This window comes from Vipera berus (genome assembly GCF_964194415.1).
Source record: "Vipera berus genome assembly, chromosome: 2".
Taxonomy (NCBI): domain Eukaryota; kingdom Metazoa; phylum Chordata; class Lepidosauria; order Squamata; family Viperidae; genus Vipera; species Vipera berus.
Genome location: NC_138203.1, coordinates 51,895,808 through 51,920,427, shown reverse-complemented (window position 1 = coordinate 51,920,427; position 24,620 = coordinate 51,895,808). Strand labels below are relative to the sequence as shown.

The window sequence follows — 24,620 nt, the reverse complement described above, 5'->3', positions numbered from 1 at the left end:
GTGTTATAATTTAAAAGCATATAGCTGAATCACAGAATTAATCACTGTTTATAACTGGACAAATTAGTCAGTACTGGCTGTGAAATTTCATTCTGAAATGAAGCAAAACTTATTAATGCATGTTTTGACATAGGGAAAAGTATTAATATTAGATAGAGTTTCAAAAGGACACACTAGCAGTTTATTGATTAAATTGATATGCTATTCAATTGACTGTTGAAGTGATTCTGGGCAACTTACAAAATGATAAAAAAACAATATAAAAAAATAAAATTAATAAAGATAGGATAGAAACTAAAAACCAAGAGAAAGGGGAGCATGGGGGTAGGATCTTATTTCTACCCTGTTAGCCATCTGGCATAGAGCAACTGTTTTAGTTGCAAAACTTTCATTTCCTTTGCATAAATCAAATTTTGAAATTTTGTAAAATAATGAGCACTGAACAGAATAGAATTTTAATTGGGGTTTTTAATAGTACAGGGTTGATTTAATATTTTTTAACTTGGTTTTTAACTTTTGTATGTTTGATTTTTAACTCCCTGTTAACCGCCCTGAGTCCTCAGGGAAAGGGCGGTATATAAATGCAATAAAATAAATAAATAAATAAATAAATAAATAAATAAATAAATTAAAAACCCTCCTATGCTGATTTATCCTCTGGGTTCCACATTCCCATGAACCTCTCTATGGTATCACTTTACATGTGAGAATTTGTGCAACAAAGTTCTTCTTATATTTTTTTTATTAAGCAAATTAATTAAAATCAATACATTACATAAAAGAAAATTAGGTTAATTCAATAACTAGACCTAACTTGGCTTTTAAAACTAGCTACGGGAACTAACCCCCAGAGGGCTATCCATTTTTTATTGGATGGTAAAACACCCATGGGAGTTAGAAAATGTTCTCTGGTAGTTCATAGCAACTTCTAGGGGCAAAGAAGATGCCATTGCTGCTCTGTATTAATTGCTTATTGACCAACCACTCTTTTTCTTTTAAAATGAATATGTGTAATATTTTGCTGTGTATAGCCAAAAGGCAGGAGAAACTTCCCTTTATTACTCAGTGCTTTTGGCAACCTTAATATATGGGACTTCAACTCCCAGAATTCCCCTGCCAATATGGATTACCACAGAGCCATGGTGGCACAGTGGTTAGAATGCAATACTGCAAGACAATTCTGATGACTGTTGATTGCCAGCAGTTTGGCAGTTTGAATCTGACTGGCTTAAGTTTGACTCAGACTTCCGTCCTTCTGAGATTGGTAAAATGAGGACCCAGATTGTTGGGAGCAATATGCTGACTCTGTAAAGTGCTTAAAGAGGGCTGTAAAGCACGGTGCTATTGCTACTCATGCTAGTAAAAGTTACCAATGTTAAAGCACCTGAAGGCAGGACAAGAAGCAATGGATGGAAATTAATCAAAAAGGGAAGCAACCTAGAACTAAGGAGAAATTTCCTGACAATTAGAACAATTAATTAAAGGAACTACCTGCCTCCAGAAGTTGTGAATGCTCCAACCCTGGACGTTTTTACAAAGAGACTGGACAATCATTTGTCTAAAAAGGTATAGGGCTTCCTGCCTGAGCAGTGTTGGACTAGAAGACCTTCAAGGTCCCTTCCAACATTATTGTTGTTGTTGTATAAATTTTGAGTGGTATATAGTGTCTTAAGTGCCAGTTGATAATAAAGGCTTTTATTATCTTGTTTGTCTTTCACAGGGTGAAGTGAAGGAATAGTTTCCCAGTTGAACTACTATGAGGTCAGAAGCCTTGCTGCTATATTTCACAGTGCTACACTTTGCAGGGGCCGATTTCCCAGAAGATCCTGAGCCAATCAGTATTTCGCATGGCAACTGTAAGTATAAAAGGCAGGAAAATGGTGGAAATATTTTTTTTCTCCATCCCTTCCCAATATCGACTCATAGCTTATAGACAAGCAAGATTAAGAACTGCAAGCATTAGCAGGGCAAAAACATCCTTTCCTCTGTGCCCTGTCATGGCATCTAGACTCTTTCACATTCCCTATCACTATTTTTTGATGTAAAACAATTCACTTTGTTCTGGGCCAGTATATGAATGTAGAAAGACTTTTAGTTGTCATTTATGTCTATAAATCTTGCTCTTCTCCAGACTCATGTGATTCTTAGCTAAGATAAGATAACCTTTATTGTCATTTTTTTTCCTGTGGGCACAATGGCACACATCAAAAATGAAATTTAGTTGCCTGCTCTCAAAGTGAAACACATACATGACACACACCTAAACATACTATATATAACATATGTATAGACCCACACCCCTACATATACATAACAAATAACTATTAAATACTGTCCATTTTGAATACATAACGGAAGGAGGAAACTTGAGAGTTCACAAGGTTAATGCTGTATGGAATGAAACTATGGCTGAATCTGGATGTTCTGCTATGGATACCACAAAGCCTCCTCCCAGAAGGTAACAAGGAAAACATGTTGTGAAGAGGATGTATAGTGTCCCAGATAATCTTACAGACACTGCTCAAGCAACGCTTCTGTGCTATGTCATGGATGGGAGGGAGGGAACTGCCAATGATCTTTTCAGCCATCCTCACCACTCTCTGCACTGCCTTCCTGTCTGAAGCAGTGATGCTTTCAAACCAGACTGTGATGCTGTATGACGGATGCTCTTGATCATCCTCTTGTAGAAAGTGGTAAGGATAGGAGAAGGAAAATGTGCTTTTCTCATGCAATGTAGAAAATGCAGGCACTGCTGTGCCCACTTCACCAGTGTCTCGCTGTTGAGTGACCAAGCCAGCCTACTCGCTAGCTGCACACCCAGGAATTTGATGCTGGTAACCATCTCCACAGGTGAATCATTAGTGCACAGAGAAGTGTGGCTGTGCCTGCCTTTTCTAAAATCGACAATGATCTTTTTAGTTTTTCTGGTATTTAAAACTAGGCTGTTTTCCTTACATCAATTCACCAACCCCTCATGACTTTGTAATAATGCCGCTTAGGGGGTGTGTGAAAGCCCTAATAAGCAGGCATATACATAGAATGAAGGCTACTGCTAAGCTTGTAAGCCACCCTGAGTCTTCGGAGAAGGGCAGGATATAAATGGAATTAAAATAAAATAAAAAAATAAAAAAACTTCTTTGCGGTAAACATCCACATTGTCATCATGAATAAAGCCCAGAACTCTTGTGTCATCTGCAAACTTCACAATATGGTTGGTGGCAAATCTAGCACAACAGTCATGGACCAACAGGGTGAACAACAGCAAATTTAAGACGCAGCCCTCAGGAGAACCTGTGCTCAAGAAAATGGTATTACAGTTATTTGTTCCAACTCGCACATATTAGGGCCTGTTGGTAAGAAAATCAATAATCCAGTTGCACAAAGAAGTGTTTAAGCCTAAAAGGCCCAGTTTGTCTACTAGATGCTGGGGAATGATTGTGTTAAATGCCAAACAGAAGTCGACAAACAACAAGCGCACGTGAGTATTTCTTTCCTCCAAGTGCTTCAACCTCAGATGGAGAACGGAAGAAATTGCATCCTCCGTAGAGTCATTTGGTCGGTAGTCAAACTGAAGTGAGTCAAATGCTGGCAGGAGGCTAGATACAATAATGTCTTTAATCAGCTTCTCAAAGCATTTCATAATGGTAGATGTCAGTGCAACTAGGTGGTAATCATTGAGACCTGTAATTGTGGTCTTTTTTGGCACTGGCAAGATGACGGCTGTCTTAAAGCAAGGCTTTTCAACCCTTTCACCCATTGTACCACTTTTAGGATATGGCAACATCCGAGTACCATCAGTTGCCTAGCATGGTGTCAAAAACTTGATGACCAAAAAAAAAGAAAAAAGAAAAAGAAAAAAGTGATGAAGTACAAGTAGTCTTCGACTTACAACAATTCACTTAGTGACTGTTCAAAGTTACAATGGCACAGAAAAAAGTGCCCCCAAGCCACAGCCAAGCAAGACACCTGCCTGCCTGCCCGGCGGCGCTCTTCCTCCTGTCCGAGGTTTTCATTGTTATGAGCATTTCTGTTGAGGATTGGCAGCAGGGGTGAGGGGTGGTGTTTGGTTTTTATTCCCTCCATCTGCTGGGTGGTTGCAGCAGGTTTTGGTCACTTCACATGACCCTGGGACACTGTGACCGTCATAAATATGAATCACTTGCCAAGTATCTGAATGTAAATCACAAGACCCTGGAGATGCTGCAACATTCCAGCTGATCAGCACTTCTTCTGGGCTCAGCAGAAGCGCCAGGATCAGCGGCGAGCTCCAGCTGGAGCCTGGCACTGATCCTGGTGCTTCCACTGAGCCCTGATAGCCCCGAAGAAGCGCTGATCCTGGTGCTTCTGCTGAGCCCTGCAGCTCCAGCTGTCTCTCGCTCAGGCTTGTGCGGTGCTGCCACCGGTTCAGCTCATTCCCCTCCCCTGTTACCACTTCTCTAGGATGGTCACATACCACCTGCTAGGTGCCAAGGTACCACAGGTGGTACCCGTACCACTGGTTGAAAAGCTCTGTCTTAAAGCATGATGGGACCACTGCTTGCTACAATGAGAGATTGAAAATATCTGTGAGAACACAAGCCAGCTCATCTGCACATTCCCTAAGGACGTGTCCAGGGATCTTATCTGGGCCTGCTGCTTCCTCAGCATGTTAAACTTTCCGGTCACATCTTTTTCTCGAAAAATATTAGGCAACATTTCTTTCATAACCAAAATGAGGCGGCCAAAACAAAAGCACTCCATTCCCTGAAACGAGAAATTAAGCTTTGCCATTGATCCAAACTAGCACAATTCTGAACATAATGTTAAGAATTGAAAGATTATTCATTTAGTTTATTAGACTTATAATTTATAAGTCTTATAATTTAACTAACTTGCTCTCTAGCTGTTTATTTATTCACATATATATAGCAATAAACGTACCACTTTTTTAGCTTTGCAATTCTATTGTAAAACAGAACTAAAGAAAACAAAATACCGTAGTTTCCATTTGAGCCAATGTAAAAGCAGCAGCTTGCCTGGAAGAAGAAGATTAGTATCCCACTCTGTTCCCCATTGGGATGCAAATGCATCAAAGAGAAAGCATTTGCAATGTTTAGCTTTAAAAAGGTAGATTATAAAAAGCTTAATGTGGAATTTCACTGTCACAAGTGCTACAAATTGAGAGCCTCCTCCTTAAATACTACAAATTGTATGAGAATCCCACTGGAGTGCACTGAAGAGTTTATAACTATTTCATAGTTCATAATATTTAATGGGGATGTACTGTAGTTAAACAGAATAATAAATGAAGAATCCAAAATGTTTTTTTTTAATTTGATAAACATACAGGAGAGGTTATAGTTAGGTAGCAGAGATCTCAGAATATTCTGTTTCATTATGGCGACAACACACATATGAACCTCTTTTTGAAGAAAGAATCTTTAATTGATCCTTAAAGACAACGTAGACCAGGTGTGTCTGGCCCACTGGCAGCATGTGGCCCTGGATAGCCAGTAATGTGGCCCCACAAGATCATAAACTTTTAACATTGTTATGTGATTTATATAGATTAGCTATATTATATATTTTCTATGCAGCCCAAGACAATTCTTCTTCAGTCAATGTGGCCTATGCACTAGACCACAGGTCGGCAACCTGCGGCTCCGGAGCCGCATGCGGCTCTTTGAGCCGTCTCTTGCGGCTCCCAGCCGCCCGGTGCGCGCGCACCTCTTCCAACGGGCAGTGGTGCGCGCGCACCTCTCCAAATGGAGAGTGGCACCGCCCGTTTGGAGAGGTGCACGCGCACCTCCCCGAATGGGGGGAGGTGCGCGCGTACCTCCGCGCGAAGGGGCAGCGGTGCCGCTCTTTCAGGAAGCTGCCGCGGCCCGTCTCTGAAGCTGCCGAAAGCGGCAGCTTAGCAGACGGGCCGCGGCAGCTTCCTGAAAGAGCGGCGCCCCTGCCCATTCCGAGAGGTGCGCGCGCACCTCTCCGAACGACCGGAGTTGCGCGCGCACCTCCCCAAACCTTTGGGGAGGTGCGCGCGTACCTCCGCGCGAAGGGGCAGCGGTGCCGCTCTTTCAGGAAGCTGCCGCAGCCCGTCTCTGAAGCTGCCGAAAGCGGCAGCTTAGCAGACGGGCCGCGGCAGCTTCCTGAAAGAGCGGCGCCCCTGCCCATTCGCGTGGAGGTACGCGCGCACCTCCGGTCGTTCGGAGAGGTGCGCGCGCACCTCTCGGAATGGGCAGGGGCACCGCTCTTTGAGGAAGCTGCCACGGCCCATCTGCAAAGCTGCCGAAAGCGGCAGCTTTGCAGACGGGCCGTCGCCGTCGGGCAACCGGGAACCGGTTCCATCTCATTTTTTAAAAAATGGCAGCCGCGTGCGTCCGCGCATGCGCAAAAAACCTTTTTGCGCATGCGCGTGCATGGACACACGCACGCGGCTCCCTCTTTTTTTAATTTGTGATGGAACCGGTTCCCAGTGGCTCTTTTTCTTTTTTAGGTTGCCGACCCCTGCACTAGACCAACCAAAATAAATGTAAATTGACATTGTCCTGGGCTTTCTCAAGAGATTGAAGGATTCCCCATAAGGATTTATTTGGTGCAAGCCTTAAAAGAAAATGCTGAATTTGATTTGAGAGCACAAAATCACATCATTTCACATTGACAATCCACATGAAAGTCTGAGCTCTTGTGTTTTAAATTAAGGAAATCAACTCTCTCAAAGTACCTGCATCCAGATTTCATATACCTGCATCCAGGCATAAATATTTATTTATTTATTTATTTATTTATTTATTTATTTTAATTCCATTTATATCCCGCCCTTCTCCGAAGACTCAGGGCGGCTTACAAGCTTAGCAGTAGCCTTCATTCTATGTATATGCCTGCTTATTAGGGCTTTCACACACACCCCAAGCGGCATTATTACAAAGTCAGCTTAATTGCCCCCAACAATCTGGGTCCTCATTTTACCTACCTCGGAAGGATGGAAGGCTGAGTCAACCTTGAGTCATTGAACTTTAACCAGCATTACACCAAGTCAAATTCTAAACTTTTTCACTGTTATATGAGAAAGAAATACATCCCAGTAATACTGATTTTAACTTTCCTGTTGTATTAATTCTGTATTTCAGTGTTAAGACATAAGGACAAGAAATAAATCCATTAAATCAAATTTGGGAAATTATTCTTCAGCTACAGATACACACAGAGGGAGACAGAGACAGAAAAGTAAAATAGAAGTAACATTATTGGAATGGGGCTTAGTTTTTATGAGTGGAGGGAGAATGGGCACATAAGTGTTTTCTGCATTAAACCTAAAAAAATCTTGCACACCAGTTTACTTGTCCTCTGCTATGAATAGTAAAAAACTGTGTTTTAGTGGGTGGTCATGATTAGTAAGTTTTGACATGATTTCTGGGTTTGCAAGTTCTTTTTTCCTTGTGTTGAGAAATAAGGCACTGAACTGCTCTAGTGTACTTAAGCTTTAAGAAGTATGTGAACATAAGCCTATTGAACTGGACAGAGTACCCATTGCTTCTAAACTTTTACAAGGTTTGCCTCCATTTGACGGCACTTGAGACATTTTGTAATATAATAAAGTAAAACAGAATTTAATTAACTTCCAATAAAATCCTTACAAGACAGTCTGCAAAGGAAATAAAAATAAATTTTCTTCACCAGTACAAAACTGAAATTATTGAAAAGTTCATTGAATGAGTCTGTCTCATCCTTCCCAGAAATATGGTTAATATGTTACCCTTGCAAGCAGCCTGTAGACATGTCCATTTCATCTAATCACAAGACTGTGTGGCTATTGGACTAATTGATAGATTCCAAGGTAGCATTTTATCCTGACAGATCAACTTTACTAAGCTAAATCTAACTATTTAGATTGCTGCAAAAGATTGACAAGACATATATGTATTAAATATTGAAATCCCCAAAGGAAGTTATCTTAACATAGGCACTCTAGATATGTTGAACTACAAATATCACCACTACTATGAACTATAGGTACTTGTCAAGGATAATGGAAGATGTATGTAGCGTTTATGAAGGGCATCATGTTCTGAAGCAACAGTGGCCTAGAGGTAAAGATGTTCACCTCCCACTTGGAAAGTTGAAAGTTTAATCTTAGGCAGCAACAGATGTTTCTCTATTAGGGTGCAAAGAGAAAATATCTGCTGCAAACTCCGCATAGGCATCAGGAAGGGCATCTGGCCAGTAAATGCCCAGCTCCATTCAGTTACCCCAACTCCACCCTGAATAAGGGGATTAAAAGGTCATAAAAAGAAAAAGTCATGTTCTGAAGGGGGAAAACAATGATAATTGATGATGACAATGAATATGACAGCCACTTTTCTTAAAATCAGAAGATTGTGATCAATTAGATTGTTGTGTGCAATTTAACTATAATCAGAACCATGTTCATTATAGCAACTAGGGATTTGTCTCTCACTGTATTTACCGTATTTTTCGGACCATAAGACACACTTTTTCCCTCCCAAAAGTGGGTGGAAAAACGAGGTGCGTCTTATGGTCCAAAGGTAAGTGAAAACACTTGTCTCCCATTCAGTCAACGCAGTCCATCAGCTCCATTGGAGAGACGTGATTGAATGAAGACATGGAATTCTCCGCTCCGCCCCTGTGATTGGTCGGCAGGGGAGGAAATACGGACGTGCATGCCAGGCCTTCTGACTGCCTCCCCCCTCCCCGCGCACGCACATTTTCTTTCTTTTACCTCGCTGCTAAAGAAATAGTTTTTGCTAAACTAAACCTCATAGGCGACTTGCCCCAGCAAAGCCATGAGGAGTTGTCCCTGCAGGTTTCTCTGCAAAGTTTATTGGAAGTCATTTCCCATTTGCAAGAGTAATACTGCTAATTGTTTGAAATTGCTTCGGCATCTTAGAAAACCTATTCAGGGAAAAGAAACTACCGGTACCTTTCTTTCTTTCTTTCTTTCTTTCTTTCTTTCTTTCTTTCTCTTTCTTTCTTTCTTTCTTTCTTTCTTTCTTTCTTTCTTTCTTTCTTTCTTTTTCTTTCTTTCTTTCTTCCTCCCTCCCTTTCTTTCTTCCTTCCTTCCCTTCCCTTCCTTCCTTCCTTCCTTCCTTCTTCCTTCCTTCTTTCTCTCTCTCTCTCTCTCGCTCCCTCCCTCCTCCCTCCTTTCTTTCTTTCGTCCTTCTTTCTTTCTTCTTTTTCTCTCTCTTCCTTCTTTCTTTCTTTCTTTCTTTCTTCCTTCTTTCTCTTTCTCTTTTCTTTCTTTCTCTCTCTCTTTTTTCCTTCCTCCCTCCCTCCTTTCTTCCTTCCTTCCTTCCTTCTCTCTCTCTCCCCTCCTTCCTTCCTAGTATACCGGTACTATTTGGTTCAGAATATTTTTTTTCTTGTTTTCCTGCTCTAAAAACTGGGTGCGTCTTATGGTCAGGTGCGTCTTATGGTCCGAAAAATACAGTAGTTTTTTAATTGCTTTTCTTTCAATCTTCTGTGCTTTTTGTAGATACAAAACAGTATCCAGTGTTCGTGGGTCACAAACCAGGACACAACACTCCACAAAGGCACAGACTTGACATCCAGTTGCTCATGATAATGGACAGAACCCTCTACATTGCTGCTAGGTCAGTATTGTTCAATGGTTTTAGCATATATACAAGCTTCATTAATGTTTTCTTTGGGTGACAAAATTTGAATCAAATTTTTGTTTATTTCCTCCTCAAGCTGCTCACATGCTCTCAAGTGGCATAGTTTGCCTGTGTTCAGTTTCCCCAAATTGCTGGCCTAAGCTGTCTTCAACTGGCCAATAAGCGATTACAAAAATGGCAGATCAGTTGGTGTCTCACTCTTGGTTTTCCTTTCCTTTATTGCATTTGTTTTTCACAGGGAAAGCGGGATGACAGTCGGTTTCCTTATGAAGCAAGAAGATGCAAGTTCTGGCCACTGGAATGCTGTTTGCTTCCTAAAAAACACTGCAAAAATGGCTTGGTTCAGCTTCCATAGCTGCTCCCAAGCCCCATGATTTATGACAATCTGCCCTAACCTGACATTTTCCAGATAGCTTAGATTACATCTTCCATCATCTTCAGCTGGGGATGGGATGGGAATTGCAGTCCAGCACATCTGGAGAACTTCAGGTGGGCTGACCAAAGTAGAAATAACTTATTGTTTCTAGTACTGATTGGTAGGATCAAGATAACTAGTGAATGCTTCCTGGACTATATTGTAAGAAATTTTTTTGAGAGTGGGGGCCAGGTTGTTTTAAGTAACTACGATAAGGCCATTGAAGGCTTAATGCATCATTTTCATTCCTTTGAATGGAAGATTGCATTAAAGTTATTTGGCAGATTGCTTCTATAGCATAGTCCAGGAGTCTTCAAATTTGGCCCTTTTATGACTTGTGGACTTCAACTCCCAGAATTTCTCAGCCAGGCACGCTGACTGAGGAATTCTGGGAGTTGAAGTCCACAAGTCATAAAAGGGCCAAGTTTGAGGACCCCTGGCACGGTCTTTGATGGGCTATGAAAAGGGGGCTGCAGGTTGCCCATCCCTATTTTAATCTGATTGGACTCTGGCTAGAAATCTTTTTAAAAATAGCAATAATTTTATAATAGCATAAGCAAACAACTTTTGGCCTTCCAGATGTTTTTAATGAAAGTTTTTACAGTTCCTTCACATTAGTGATGCTGGCTGAGATTGGTGGAAATTGAGGTTCAAAAAAAAAACTGCAGACTACCAGGTTGCCTAATCCTGCACAAAAAGAATGTTCCCTCAGAACTGGAAAATAGGAACAATCGGCAGTTGTTCTATAGACTGAAAAATCAAGCTCTCTCCCACCAACTCACCCATTTGGTATGCTAGTCAGAATGTATTTATATGCCTTCACTTATATTGCCTTAGTAAAGTTCCTGATCAGAAGGCGCTAGATGATAGCTTCAGCTGTTACCAACCCAATTTACATATTTATCTAGTATGTAAGAAATTAAAAAGAACCCCAGTGGACCAATCTAGGCCAGTATTCTGTTGTGGACAACGACCACTTAGAGGAATTCAGGAAGCTTAACAACTTGAGCAAGAAGCAATAGCCCTCTCTTACTGTTGCTCCCTTGCAGCTGGTATATACTGTGTAGTGGCACAGTAAATAGGCATAGTAGTTACTCATTCATTTGGAATATTGGCATCATTCTCCTGTGTTTATAAAAGCAACTAACTGCATGTTTTGGAAAACAAGCAACAATGTTGTACATTCCACAAAGTTATAAAATTAAATTGTAATGAAGTTCAACCATTTTTTTTAAAATTCTAGCAAAGAAAGATCCAGACAGAAAAGAATGGAAAATATGTGTATTTTCATATTTGGCACATTTGAAGTTTATCTGTATTACGTTATGCAAATTATGGAAAAACTTTTTTTGTTTTATCTTCAAAATCTCATATACTGTTTGGGGCTGCATATTGCCCAGTCTCTAGCTAATAACTTTCAGGGATTTTAATTAAAAAAACAAGTCACAAGGAGTAAATCTTTTTTATTAATATGAAATAAAATATGGGCTGTGAAAAGGACGGATGTTTCCTAAAGCCAGTGGCCTATCTAGCACATTTGACATCCAGAACAGACCTTTTTTTTTTAATATCCCCACCCCTTCAGTGCTAATAGCCAGTTTGGTATAGTGGTTAAGGCCTCAGATTAGAAACAGGAAGTTCACAGTTCTTATTCCACTTTAGTCACACAGCCATTTGGATGATCTCAGATCATTCATTTCTCTTAATCCTAGGAAGAAGGACTTGGCAAACTATTTCTGAAGAATGCTGCCAAGGACATTGCAGAGGGTGATTGCCAGGATTCAAACCTATATTGAAGGCACTTTTTTTTTCCTTCACTGCTGTGCCACCACTGACCACCAAATAACGGATGGTGCACAGGCACCAGTAATGTGATTCCCACCATTGGCCTCCTCAAACATTTAGATCAGTAGCCCCTTTGGGTCTGCATCTAAGGCAGATATCACTACTACCACTTGATACACCACTGCCTAAAGCACTACTAGAATTGTTTCAATGGAAACTACCTGCTTAGCCAATCATTATTAACCCTTTACTTTGACATCTCATGTTTCCTGAATTGAGTCAAAATGTGTTCTATACTGTGCTAAACAAAATCCTCAAGCTTCTGTATAAGGACCTTTGTATGTGACTATATGAAGACAAGCAGTCACCACTTACATTAGCTGTAAGTGTGTACAGACTTTTTATCCATGGGAAACGAATATGCAGTAGACATCTCACCATACATTTCATTACTCACTTAGGATGATTTGAGCTTGCATGCAAATTGTTTGTCTCTAACGATGCCTTCCTGTGACCCATTATTATGGATAAGTAGGGAAATTATTTCAAAAGATTTTCTAGTAGAGCAGCCTCTTCCAAAGCTGAATTTGAGCATGTGCTAATTTATATTCCATTGCAGAAGAATTAACATGATTTTCCATTTAAAAATTAGTTAGACTTAGGCCAATTCAAAATAGTTACATGAAATGGCAACTGAAAATGGAATTAGTAAAAAAAAATATTCCAGAACAGTATTATTCAAAACCAGAAGTATTAGAATAAATAAACTGCTAAAATGTTGTCTCAATAACTTGAACATGTGAAGATGTTAGTTAGTGGTTTGAAAGTTATCCTAAGTTCTTGCCACCTGCTGGACTTGGGCATCCTTCAGTAGAATAAATTTATTTTAAAGAAACCTAAAGAGTATTTTCAACGATGATAAACCAATCATGCATCAATTATTTAATTACGCTGAAATTGCAAACTTCATATTAACTGAAAATTTAGACCATGTCTAGACTAAATGTATTTTTATAGAATTGGAAAGGTCCTTTTAGGTCAAAACTCCAACAGCTGTTCAGAGGACATTCTTGACAGATGCTCTTGCTTTTATGGTTTCTTTTTTCCCTCTGGCATCACGTTTGAATTCTGCCTTATTGTGATTTTGATTCCATGTCTTGCACTCTAAAATGACAGAGAACAAATTTTGACCTTTTGTCTTAAAGGAAAGGCAACTTTGGCCTAAGTAATCATTTCCTAAACCTCCTTTTCCATAAGGTAAAAGGTAAAGGTTCCCCCGCACATGTGTGCTAGTTGTTTCCAACTCTTGGGGCCGGTGCTCATCTCTGTTTCAAAGCCGAAGAGCCAGCGTTTGTCCGAGGACGTCTCCGTGGTCATGTGACTGGCATGACTAGATTCCAAAGGCGCATGGAACGCTGTTACCTTCCCACCATAGTGGTCCCTATTTTTCTACTTACATTTTTACATGCTTTCGAACTGCTAGGTTGGCAGAAGCTGGGACAAGTAACAGGCGCTCACTCTGTTATGTGGCACTCAGGATTCGACCTGCCAAACTGCCGACCTTCTGATCAACAAGCTCAGCGTCCTAACCCACTGAACCACCGCGTCCCTCCTTTTCCATAAAAAGGTCCACAATTGATGACTGGATGGCCCTGTTCTTGCTTTTCTTTGCTATTACTACTGTTTCTGTTCTCTTTCTGAGTATAAGAAGACTACTAGCTTTGGGGGAGCCTTCTGCACATCATTTCTTCTATTCCTCTAAGCCAGGTGTATCAAACTGCTGGCCCATGGGCTGGATGCATCATGCCGAAACCACGCCCATCCCATTGCCTGCAATGGGAAAAAAGTCACGATATGTCATGACACATCATGTGATGTTGCAAGTTTGACACCCCAGTTTAAGCACTTCTGAGGCTTCGGTCACTACAAGATTATCAAAATTATCACCTGGAAAGATGTCAGAGTGAAGGTTTTGAAATATTTGACATTCATCAGTAGAGAAACAACATTTTTCTGCACTGAAATTACACAAAAACATTTGCATTCCAAAAATTATTCTTTTTAAAAATAAATAAGGATAAAATGGAGCAAAAGTCACTTTCTTCTTTAGGTAATAAACTTAAAAAGTGAATCAACTTTTGATAACTATTATGAATGAAAACTTATAGCTGTTTGTGCTTTAGCAATTTGGTGTAACTGTCACAGTGACAAATAGGAATTCCAACGAAAGGAGTTTAACAAGCAAACAAACTTAGTATATTGCATTTCTTTACCCAAAATAAACAATATATTTTAATATTACATAGTTATAGCATAAGAAGTTGCCTCCATTTCAGGTTTATATGGCTATTTGGCTACTTGTTAGGTAGATTTACATCATCCTGCCATTATTTAAAGAGGTAGTGAATAGCCACATTTCTTCTTTTTTCATCCTTAATTGTCTGTTCCGGAAAAGTTTTGTGGTTTTTTTTTCACTTTTTCGTTTTAGCAGAAATTGTATTAGGTGCTGTGCCTGGTGGTGTCAGAATTTCAGCTAATGCACAAGCCCTAATGAAAGCCAAATTCTATGCTCCAGATTATTTGAATGTTCTCAAAATCTAATTTCTTCTTTGATAGCAAAAGGAGGTGTTATAAAATAAGGATTCGTAGAGTAATAAATGTATACCCATTTACCCATTTGTTGGACCAGTAGTTCAGATGCTTTCCTCTACTGCACTATTTCCATTTCAAAAAGTTCAGTCTCCTCTTGCTTGAAAGGATGGATGTATCTACATGAAAATGCAGGTTTTGTGCCTCCGTGTGTATTTGAATTTTGTGTAGAACACAGCTGCCTGTGCACTTCATAGGTATATTTTTCGTAAAACCTAATGACAAACACATCAAGCCCTGATTACAATATGTTAAATTAAGAATTTGAACATTCCCTGCTAGACCAAGGAAGAAATAATCTAACACAGTAGGTTTTGTTTGTTTGCATTCGGTTACAAACCCTGAGGCTGCTTAACAGCTTATTGGGAGTTGCAGAATGGAAGGATCATCTATTGAGGATAAATATCATGTTAAATATTAATTTTTACCCTGTGCAGTTGCAGAAAGTTATGTAATCATTGTTAATTAGCACCCTACTCCAACTTAAGGGAAGGGCATAAAGGATGAGCCAGTTTCATGAATAAATTTAATGTTCATCTTAGAATAAATGACAAAATCTTCAACAGTGTGCGGGAGCAGACAGATGATAATCAAGATTACATAATATGGAAAGAGCTTCTTGGACAAAATGTTTGAAAGTCATTGTTTCACCCAATAATAGGTCAGGAATGGGAACTCATTGCTGAACTATTGATACTGATAACCATTGATATAATTTGCAATTCAACAGCATCAGAATAGTATCTGATTCACCATCAAATTGTAAAGTGGTTTGTATGATTCAATTATTATCCATAAAAACTCTGATTATATTATACTGATTATAGCTGTTGCCAGAATCTTGCGTAAATTTTCCCCTCTCATTTTTCAGTTGGACAGAAACTGATAAGAGCCAAGCACCCACAAAGTTCCAGTTTTCCCTGTTTAGTCCTTTGCTAATTTATGCACAATTTGTTTTGAACAGAGATAAACTTCAATGTATTTGCTTCCTTGTTTATTATTTTTGAAGGCAATGCATTCTTTCTCAGCTTTGGGGTTTGCATATACAACAAAACCCTAGCTGCATCCCATGCACACTTGCCCCCTACAGTGCTTTATATACTAGGATGCTAGATTGGGTTGCAATCCAGCTTAATGTGAGCACTGTTAATTCTGTAAGTACTGTATAACATTTGGAGAAGCTCCAACTAGCTTAAAGAAATTCCAATAAATGTGTCTTTCTCCAAGCTAGTAACACAAACTAATAGTTCCCACATGAAATCTTCTAAAGCAGGGGTCCCCAATCCCAAGTCCGTGGACCAGCACCGGGCCGTGGCATGCCAGAAACCGTCCACCCAAACAAGCAAAGCCCCACCCGCAGGATGCAGTACATGAAACCACACCCCCTCTGGTCTGTGGAAAAACCTCTCTCCATAGAAGTGGTCCCTGGTGCTCCAAAAGGTTGGGGACCTTTGCTATAAAGTGGTAGTGAATCCTTGGAGCACTTATGTCATTAAATATAAACTGCATAGCCCCCTGGATGGTTAGCTTTACTAAAGTATTGTGATCTGAACTCTCAAGGGCCAGGCAGAAATCTCTTTATATACTTTAGGACTCCATTGCTAAAAAAAAAATCATAAGAAAGTTAGATCATCTTGCTGATATGAGGCAAGTGTTGAAGAGGATAGTACATGAAAGACAAGCAGAATTTGAATAATTAAATAATGCTTCCTATAATAGCTACATGAGAAGATTGTTTTTTTCCCATTTCTTCTTGCCATCTTCACAAATACACTTAATTTTTCAGGTGTTCGTTTTGCCTTTTTCTCTCCCACTACATCTTTTGGTAATTTATCATACCTCCCAGGTGCACACCAGAATCATAACATGCATTTAATGCCCATGGCTGTGGCCACGGGTCAGAAAGAGGCAGCATTTACATTTTATTAACTGGACGTGGGGAAAAACAGAAGTGCTGCAATTGGTTTATTTGTGTAAAAAAATGAATTAGCAAGATCGGGATGACAAACAATCAGCATAAAACAAAACAGCACAGATTTATATCTTCAGTTTAGCAGACCCTTTTAGTACTTGACAGTTCTTATATGGAAACAACTGTGAATCAAGTAACATTATGGAAGCATTTTTTTTAACTTATCTGGAAATCAGAGTCCACATAGGTCCATAATTCTGGCTTCTTCTTTTTCTGACAATTGGCTGGAAAATTTGTCATAAGTCATTATAGTAGGGGTTCCCAACTTGGGGTGCTCACACTCCCTGAGGGTATGAAACGATATTCCAGGGGTTGTGAAAATTTGGGTTTTCAAAATTATAATGTATATGCATAATTGGTTGCTGTTATTTTGAACTTTTGTAAGGGGTGCGAGAATATATCAGAAGCATTCTAGGGGTGCAGGGTATAGAAAAGGTTGGGAGCCACTGCATTATAGGGTTCCTCAGTTAGAAGGGGGTGAAATACAAAGCTGTACCATTTTCTTTTTTTTTCCTTTTTTTTTGCACTCACTATATACAAAACTTATAACTGAGGGTAAACGGAACATTTTTTAGATATTGCCAGGAATAAATAATCACTTATTAATTTGCCATTCAAATGCATGTTTTTGTTTTTAACTTATTGGTCTATTTTGCCAGAGCTTTACAGTGAAAATCTGCAGAAAGAGGACATACCGTTTTCACCTATAAAATAAAAACCAAACAAAAGAGTAGCTCTGTATTAACTTTGGATCAAAGTTCTTCCAATGGAGTCAAGGAAACAATAAGCATTAAATGTGTCATAAAAGTAAATGGCAGTTTTTACAGAAGATTAAAGAATATAAAAATAAATACAGCCACACTTTTCTCGGCGTGGCATCTTAGAATGAAAGCTGCTTTCAAAGGGGAGGAAATTTATGAAAAACTTACGAAAACCTGATTTTGTTAATAAACAAACCCCCTTTCTCCCTGTGAAAAAATGTTGTTTGTATTTTGGCTTGCTGGAAATATTTTGAATCAGCTTTAGTTAGAAAGTAACCTTGCTTCCTCCAAATAGATTTGAAAAAGCTAATATGAATAGAAGTTATTTCATTATATATACTGCACTATTTTAAAATAGCAGATACCAATTTCAATAGCAGACCTATTGTGCATAAGAAGTAGGTGGACAATTAATGTTATTTGAAAGACCACTCTTTACAGATTTATTCTTTTTTGATCAATCTCATCCTCCTATTCTTTGCTCCAAATTCATAGTCAATCATTCAAGATTTGATTATACTGATGCTGTCTCCTGTCTTATAAAATGATATTTCCCTTGTATTTTACATTATTTAAGAGGGTGTAGAACAGAGCTCCTCAACCCTCAGTCCGTGGACCAGCACCGGGCTGCGGCATGCCAGAAACTGGTCTGCACAAACAAGCAAAGCCCCATCCATGGGATGCTGGCAGTACATGAAACCACGCACCCTCCATGCCACAGAAAAATCTCTCTCTGTGGAAACGATCCCTGGTGCTCAAAAGGTTGGGGACCTCTGGTGTAGAAGAATATCATATCTGTGCTCCTTGACCTTAATTTGTCTCTAAGGCAACTAATTTTATTAATTTATTAATTCTGAACTCTCAGAGAAAGAAAAAAAGGAGAACACAAACAACTTACATTAAAATAAGTCTTACCTTCATAACTTAACTATTCATTTAACAAAACAAAAACCAGAAAAAGATGATGTGAGCTTTTCTCCCTGTTTATATTATAAATCAAGCCACACTTCTGTTGAACTTGGAGAAATAATTTTTAAAAACAACACCACCTTAGCATTGCATATACTGTTGGGCACTTCAGGCTCACTGAATGTCACCCAAAAGACCTGAGAATAGACCTTTAAGCATTTGAAGAAAAATAAACATCTTTGTGACCCATGTGATTTATTGGGACAGGGAGATGATACAAAGTTCTACTTGTACCAGAATGTTTTACTGTATATTTCTGCTTGTGAAAAAGGAAATGATGCCCTTCAACACACATCATTTATACTGTTATGTGTCTTCTGTTTCTCCCATATGTTTTCCCAGTATTGTTCAGTTTCTGACTGTGCTATTACTCTGTTGTTGCCCTGCAATTGGAAGTACCCTTTGTGAACAGGGCATGTATCTTCTTGGCCTGTGCTTCTGTAGTGCATCTCCTTAGCCTTGTAGCCAGGACTGTGAGACTTTGTTTAGAAGTCTAACAGGGCTTCAGATGGAGTCAGGCCCTTACTTTTTTTTCAGTAGCCAGTTCTTTTTTCTTAATCTCCACACCCTTCTGTAGTTCCACAACTAACTAACCTCTCTCCAAGCTATCTTGATCTTGGCCTCTAACTTCATTATCTGGGACATGGGGAGGACTGGTATGTACTGCTGTTCTTTTTTATCATATAGCTAAGCATCTCTAGGATTAAAGGAGCTATAGCATATACAAGTTGAATGGCTGTATTATGGTGGTTGTGAAGGCTCTATTGCTATCTTTTAGCATACTGTCTGATGGTACTTCTCCAATGAGCTTTGGTAATGGGTTTCAAGGGTCAACTGCAGATTGTTTGTCCATAATCTTATTTATCTTATTATTTTCAAGCTTAGCTGACATGCCCAGAATTTCATATTGTTCTCCCATCCAAAGTCTAACCAGTCCTGAACTTGCTTAGCTTTTAGGCTTAGACAACATCACTTGCATCTGCCACCTGCTTAAATCTTACTAGACTATAATGCAAAATAATGAAAAATTAAGCTAAAGATCAAAATGTCCATGAATACATGTTCAGTGCAGGTATGTGTTTTCATATTAGGAGCCACAATTCTTAATAGGAATATCTATCCCAGATTTTTTTATCAATGGTAAGATTGTTAAAGAATTATACGAGTCAAATATTTTCCAAATTATGCAAACCTTGTAGTTATCTTACAATATATCCCAATCTGCAGTCTTTCAGGTTGACTTGTTCTGTAGTTGCAAATATATATAAAACATCTATACCAAAATAATTATAGGGAACCTCTGTCTTCTCAGTTAATTCCTTTTTATACCTTTTGTTCATTCATAGCACATATTGAAAGAATTGTTCGTGTTGAATTTGTATTGATTGTTTATCTTCTGTTACACAAAGAAAGAATAAGATATGTTGCCTAGTGTTCTTTGATATTATCCTTAGTTCCTGGCTAAGGGACAATGATTTATTTGAACACAAAGCACTCTTCCTGTGAAATGTGAACCATCTGAGTTTATCTTGGCATTCTTTTTTCCCTTTGTTTACAGGGACCATATTTATACCGTTGATATGGATTCATCACATACAGAAGAGATTTATTTTAGCAAAGTAAGTAGTTTCTACTATTCACAAGTCAAGGACAATAAAAATAAATAAGAAAAAATACTCTTGCTCCTCAGGTTTTCCAGACCTGCTTTTGAAATTATCATTTTAAAAGCTTCTAAGTTATCATATAAGCAAAGTGAATACATTTGCCATTTTCATTATGTACTTTAGGTAAGTAACTTAGCTGAGATTATAAGCATGATTTTTGCATTACCATAAGAGGCACACAGTCATTCCAACATTTTTACTTGTCATACAGTTTTGACTGACTTCTGTGATATTATAGTAAATACTAGTTATTCAACAAATTCTATTTAACTAGTTTAATGGTCACATTTTTCTAAGGAATTAAATAGATATATAGACATATAGATACTAAACACAATAATTTTATGATTTTTATAATTCTTCCTGAAGACTACAGGTACTCAAGACTAAAGATAAAACTTAGAAGGCATCCACAATATTTTGTTCTGTTAGTACTGCATTAAGTATTCCAAAATTAATAGGATATGTATATGTGTTAAGGAAGGGCTGAAAAACTCCATTCATTTCAGCACTTGAACACTTCTAGTATCCTAGGGATCATCTATTACATCATACTCAAGACAGATGATACAGCTAAAGTGTAAGATAACACAGCTGAGGGGAAAGAACGATGATGCAGTATCATCAAAAAATTTTTTGCAAAAATGCTTAATCACTGAATTATAGATATGGATGGAAATACTGTCCAGAATCCTAATATAACTGTTAGCTTTAATGCATTTTATATATCATTTGTTTAGCATTACATCAAGCTACTCAGATTGTATATCTATAATTAGCTCGAGTTTTCGGTGTTTCTCACTTACAAGCAAGTAACTTAAAACTATTGTTTTCATGGGGTAAAGTCAAGCAGAGCAATAAATAAGCTGGGCTGAAATTTTTCAGGTAGAATAGTATACAAAATCTAAGTGATTTTTTAAAGTCAACCTAAGCAAAAATGGAAAAAAAAAGTTTTGTAATGGCTTCCGAATGAAAAATGCATGAGTAAAACAGTGAAAACAAGCTTCTAACGTTGCTCTGGTTGCTTGACTAGGAATACATGTCTTTGTGAGAATCTAAATCTGCATAGAATAGTGTATTTCCCACTTTGTTCGTCATTTTTTTGTTGGATCTGGAGCCAGGAACCATGTAAAATAAATATTCGGATTTATTGTAAATGTTTGATGATCCTTTGCCTTGAAACATATTGTTTCTATGTTATGAAATGTTCAGTTTAATTGAAATTCAGATACTTCTCTCTCTCTCTCTTTTTACTGACAATTGGCAAAGGGTATACAATTTCTTCACTAAGATGGCAAAACACCATCGGTAGATACTTTTAAATCCAATTCTTCATTGTTTTTTTCCTCATTCAGGACCCATTGACAAACAGTCTGTTGCAATTTTGCCTAGGTACATCAAATTTTTGACTCGTTATTAGAGTTTGATGAAAGTCTTTTTATAGGTAAAATCTACTGAAAATGCCTTAGACAGATAAAATCATTGGCCTTCTAGCTGGGATCATTTATAATGATTATCCATGGCTCTGTGGTCTTTCCAGCACTACCTGGGAATGTAGATATTTTTTACATACAAACTTGTTCTCTAGCACTCCTATCAGAAGCTGTCAGACTGTGTTCCAGCTTAGAATTAAGAGATAACTCTGGTCGTATTTCTTTGTTCCTTCAGAGTGAGCTCCAATGACGTGCTGTGTACAACTTTGAATCAGTGGAGAGCATTCCTAACTCAGCAGTGCTTATTTCTCTAAACATTTTATTTGACTAAACACTACTTCCAAACAACAACAGGGAATATTTGATCTACTGTATATGAGTGTGTTTTATTTTTTTTTCTTAAAACAAAACAGAACAAGATTATATGCTTTCTGAGCTTGGTTGTATTCTTACAGACATTCCACTACCAAACCAGACAACATCATTGCTAATAACACTAGGTAACCTCCACAGTCCTTTTCACACTGATTATGTTACCTAGTTTAGTAAAGAAAGGTCTGCAAGAACACCACCAAACTCAGTGAGCACTATAGAACCCCACAGTACAACAGGAAGCTATAAATTCTGCTCCTCTACTGGTACAAAATTATATGCCTGTATGTTTATTTATGTATACGTCTGTTTGTGTACTTGTGTATATACATACAGTACATAGACATTTCGGTGCTCTACCTCAGTGATCTGGGTTTTAGTTTTTTAAACATGAATTTACCCGAGACTTGTTTCTTCAAGACTATTTTAGATAGATCATAGATGTATGTATATATGTAGTCTATTCTGAGAGATAAAAATAAAGAGAATGCATTGATTTGTAATATTTGCCTGTTAACCAACACCCTTGCAAGTATAGAAAATATATAATTTGAGATTACTAAATAGCAGTCAATGCTAACTAAATGTTCTACATCCCTAAGACTTCAGTGCTAGAATAAGTCAAGCATAGAATAAGTATGGAATGTGTTTGAGAATTTGATATTCAGTAGCTAGTTTTCCTTTTAAAATTAAATACAAACACCCCAGGCGCTAATTGATTTCTTTCTTGATCCTTGAAGAAATTGACATGGAAATCCAGACAGCTTGATGTAGATACATGCAGAATGAAGGGAAAACATAAGGTAGGCAAATTTCATTTCTCCAGCAGATGCCACTTTGTTCAGTTCCTTGACTGTTATCCTACACTGCTCTCTGTGTTGCAGATTGGATCATGCCCCTTATTTCCTAGCTAATAATTGTTTTTTCCCAACAGTTTATTGAAGGTTTTACTTTTCAAAACATAGTTTACTTGTAATGTAATGAAACATTATAACAAAAAATATCAACTACTATGAAATGAAGACGCATTAAGAAGCTTACTACCCTGCTAACTTTCTACTAGGAATTGATATAATACAGAGTCTTTATCGGAGATAATCAAATCATCTTAGGAAAATGTTTTAGCACTTGAAAATTTGATTAACTGTGAATGAGTTTAGATCAGATGTATTTTTGGGGCTTTATTTTTTTCCCCACTCTACCCAGATATGGTTCAGTACATGAGATAGGATGTACAAGAACCATCAGTCATGCTCCTGATTAGATTACTGTATTTAAGCCTACATTGATCTGTCCGCAAAACTTCACGTGATGCAAAATGCAGCCATGTTTATAGTCTAATCCTAGTACACGTAGTCCTTGATTAATAACCGTAATTGAATCCGGAATTATTGTCGTTAAGTAATTGCTGTCATTAAGCAGGTCACTGCGTGTCCACATGCCTTTTTGTGACCCATGACCACTGCCTTTACCACCTATTTTACAGCAGCAATTAAGCAAAAGCTGTACTAATTAAGTAAATCTATTTCATCCATTGGATATTTTTTGACAGAAACTGGAAGTAAATATAAGAAATCAGCAAAAAACAATTGTCAAAAATCATGTTTATGTGTCCCCAGGATGCTGCAAACGGCCATAAATGTGAGCCAGTCCCTAGGTGCCCAAAATGTGATCAAATAACCTCAGGTCTGTGCCTGGCCATCAAAAATTCTAAATTAAATAATAAGTACTTTTTAGCGGGTCCTTTGTAACTTTGAATGGCTGCTAAGCAACAGGTCACTAAGCAAGGACTACCTGTATTGCAGTGTCTTACACCTGCTGCAATAGCTGCTTTTTTGTGGTATTTTCCCTCATCTGGAATGGCCTCTCCTCTTACTTTTAATGACTAAATGTAATATGTTATTTATTATTGTTTTTATATCTATAAACTGCCAAGGACGCACCAGTGTATAAATTGCATAAATACATACAGACATACTGAGGTCGTATTTGTGATTCATGACTGTCATTAAAGTACATTTTCTCCAATAAACAGCAATATAAAAAGACAAATATAATCCTTAAATCCCTGACAGCCATGTTGCTTTAATGCCACTCTGAGGAAATCCATTGTTGCCTTGTTTTCCAAATGGCAGGAAAAATTGCCGAAACGAACAAATCGGTATATTTTATTTAATTGTATCAAACATTTATGATGTTAATTGCTGAAACAGTAGTTCAGTTCTTTTCCTTTTTTTAAAATCCTTTTGGCAGGATGAATGTCATAACTTTATAAAGGTTCTTCTAAAACGAGATGATGATACATTATTTATTTGTGGGACAAATGCCTTCAGTCCTTCCTGCAGGAATTATAAGGTAGGCATTGCATTTATAAGAGAGCATAAGTAATTGGAGAGGATTTGCTATTAGTTTTTATAATGGTACAAAAGCCAGAAAGTACAAAACTCTGTTCAGTGAAATTTCTTCTCCCTCAGAATGTTGTTTCTTCAACTAAAGAAAGTAACACCAGACCTCTTGTAAAGTTGCTGTAGTATAACCACTCCCATTCTGAGGCAGAGCTTTGAGGCATGGCAGGATTCATGAAGTCTCCTCTCATAGAAAAGACCGTCCAATACAGAATTGAAGCAGAAAGAGTATATTTGCATGGAACTTAATATATAAAATGCTTGATTCTGAACTGAAAGGAAAGTTGCTACTGAAGGAATTGAATTTTTTTTTCACAATTCTTTTGGGGTCTATATTTAATGCAGAATAACCCAGATCATATTTGGTTGTCTCATAAAACATGATACTGCAATTTGGTACACTCACGTTATCCCTTTGGTTGCTGCTAATTAAAATGCAGAGCCTTGAAAGTAGATGCCTGGAGCGAAGAATCTGCAGTTAACCCAAGCATATGGGAGGCTAATTGTGGCTTTATGCCCAGCCTAGCAGTTTTGCACACAGCCAACAGAGAGGACAGTGCAACAGGAAATTGACTCGTCCA

The 24,620-nt window shown here is 38.2% G+C and overlaps 1 protein-coding gene across 1 annotated transcript in view; it reads left to right on the top strand.

Moving 5' to 3' along the window:
* Window positions 1-24,620, top strand: part of SEMA6A (semaphorin 6A) — a 167,253-nt gene that overhangs the window by 79,282 nt on the left and 63,351 nt on the right. Inside the window, exons 2-6 of the mRNA XM_081321924.1 lie at window positions 1,721-1,856; window positions 9,473-9,590; window positions 19,724-19,784; window positions 22,375-22,437; window positions 23,888-23,989. Of these exons, the coding sequence (XP_081178050.1) occupies window positions 1,757-1,856; window positions 9,473-9,590; window positions 19,724-19,784; window positions 22,375-22,437; window positions 23,888-23,989 (444 nt within the window). The 5' untranslated portion in view covers window positions 1,721-1,756. The remainder of the gene's footprint in view (window positions 1-1,720; window positions 1,857-9,472; window positions 9,591-19,723; window positions 19,785-22,374; window positions 22,438-23,887; window positions 23,990-24,620) is intronic.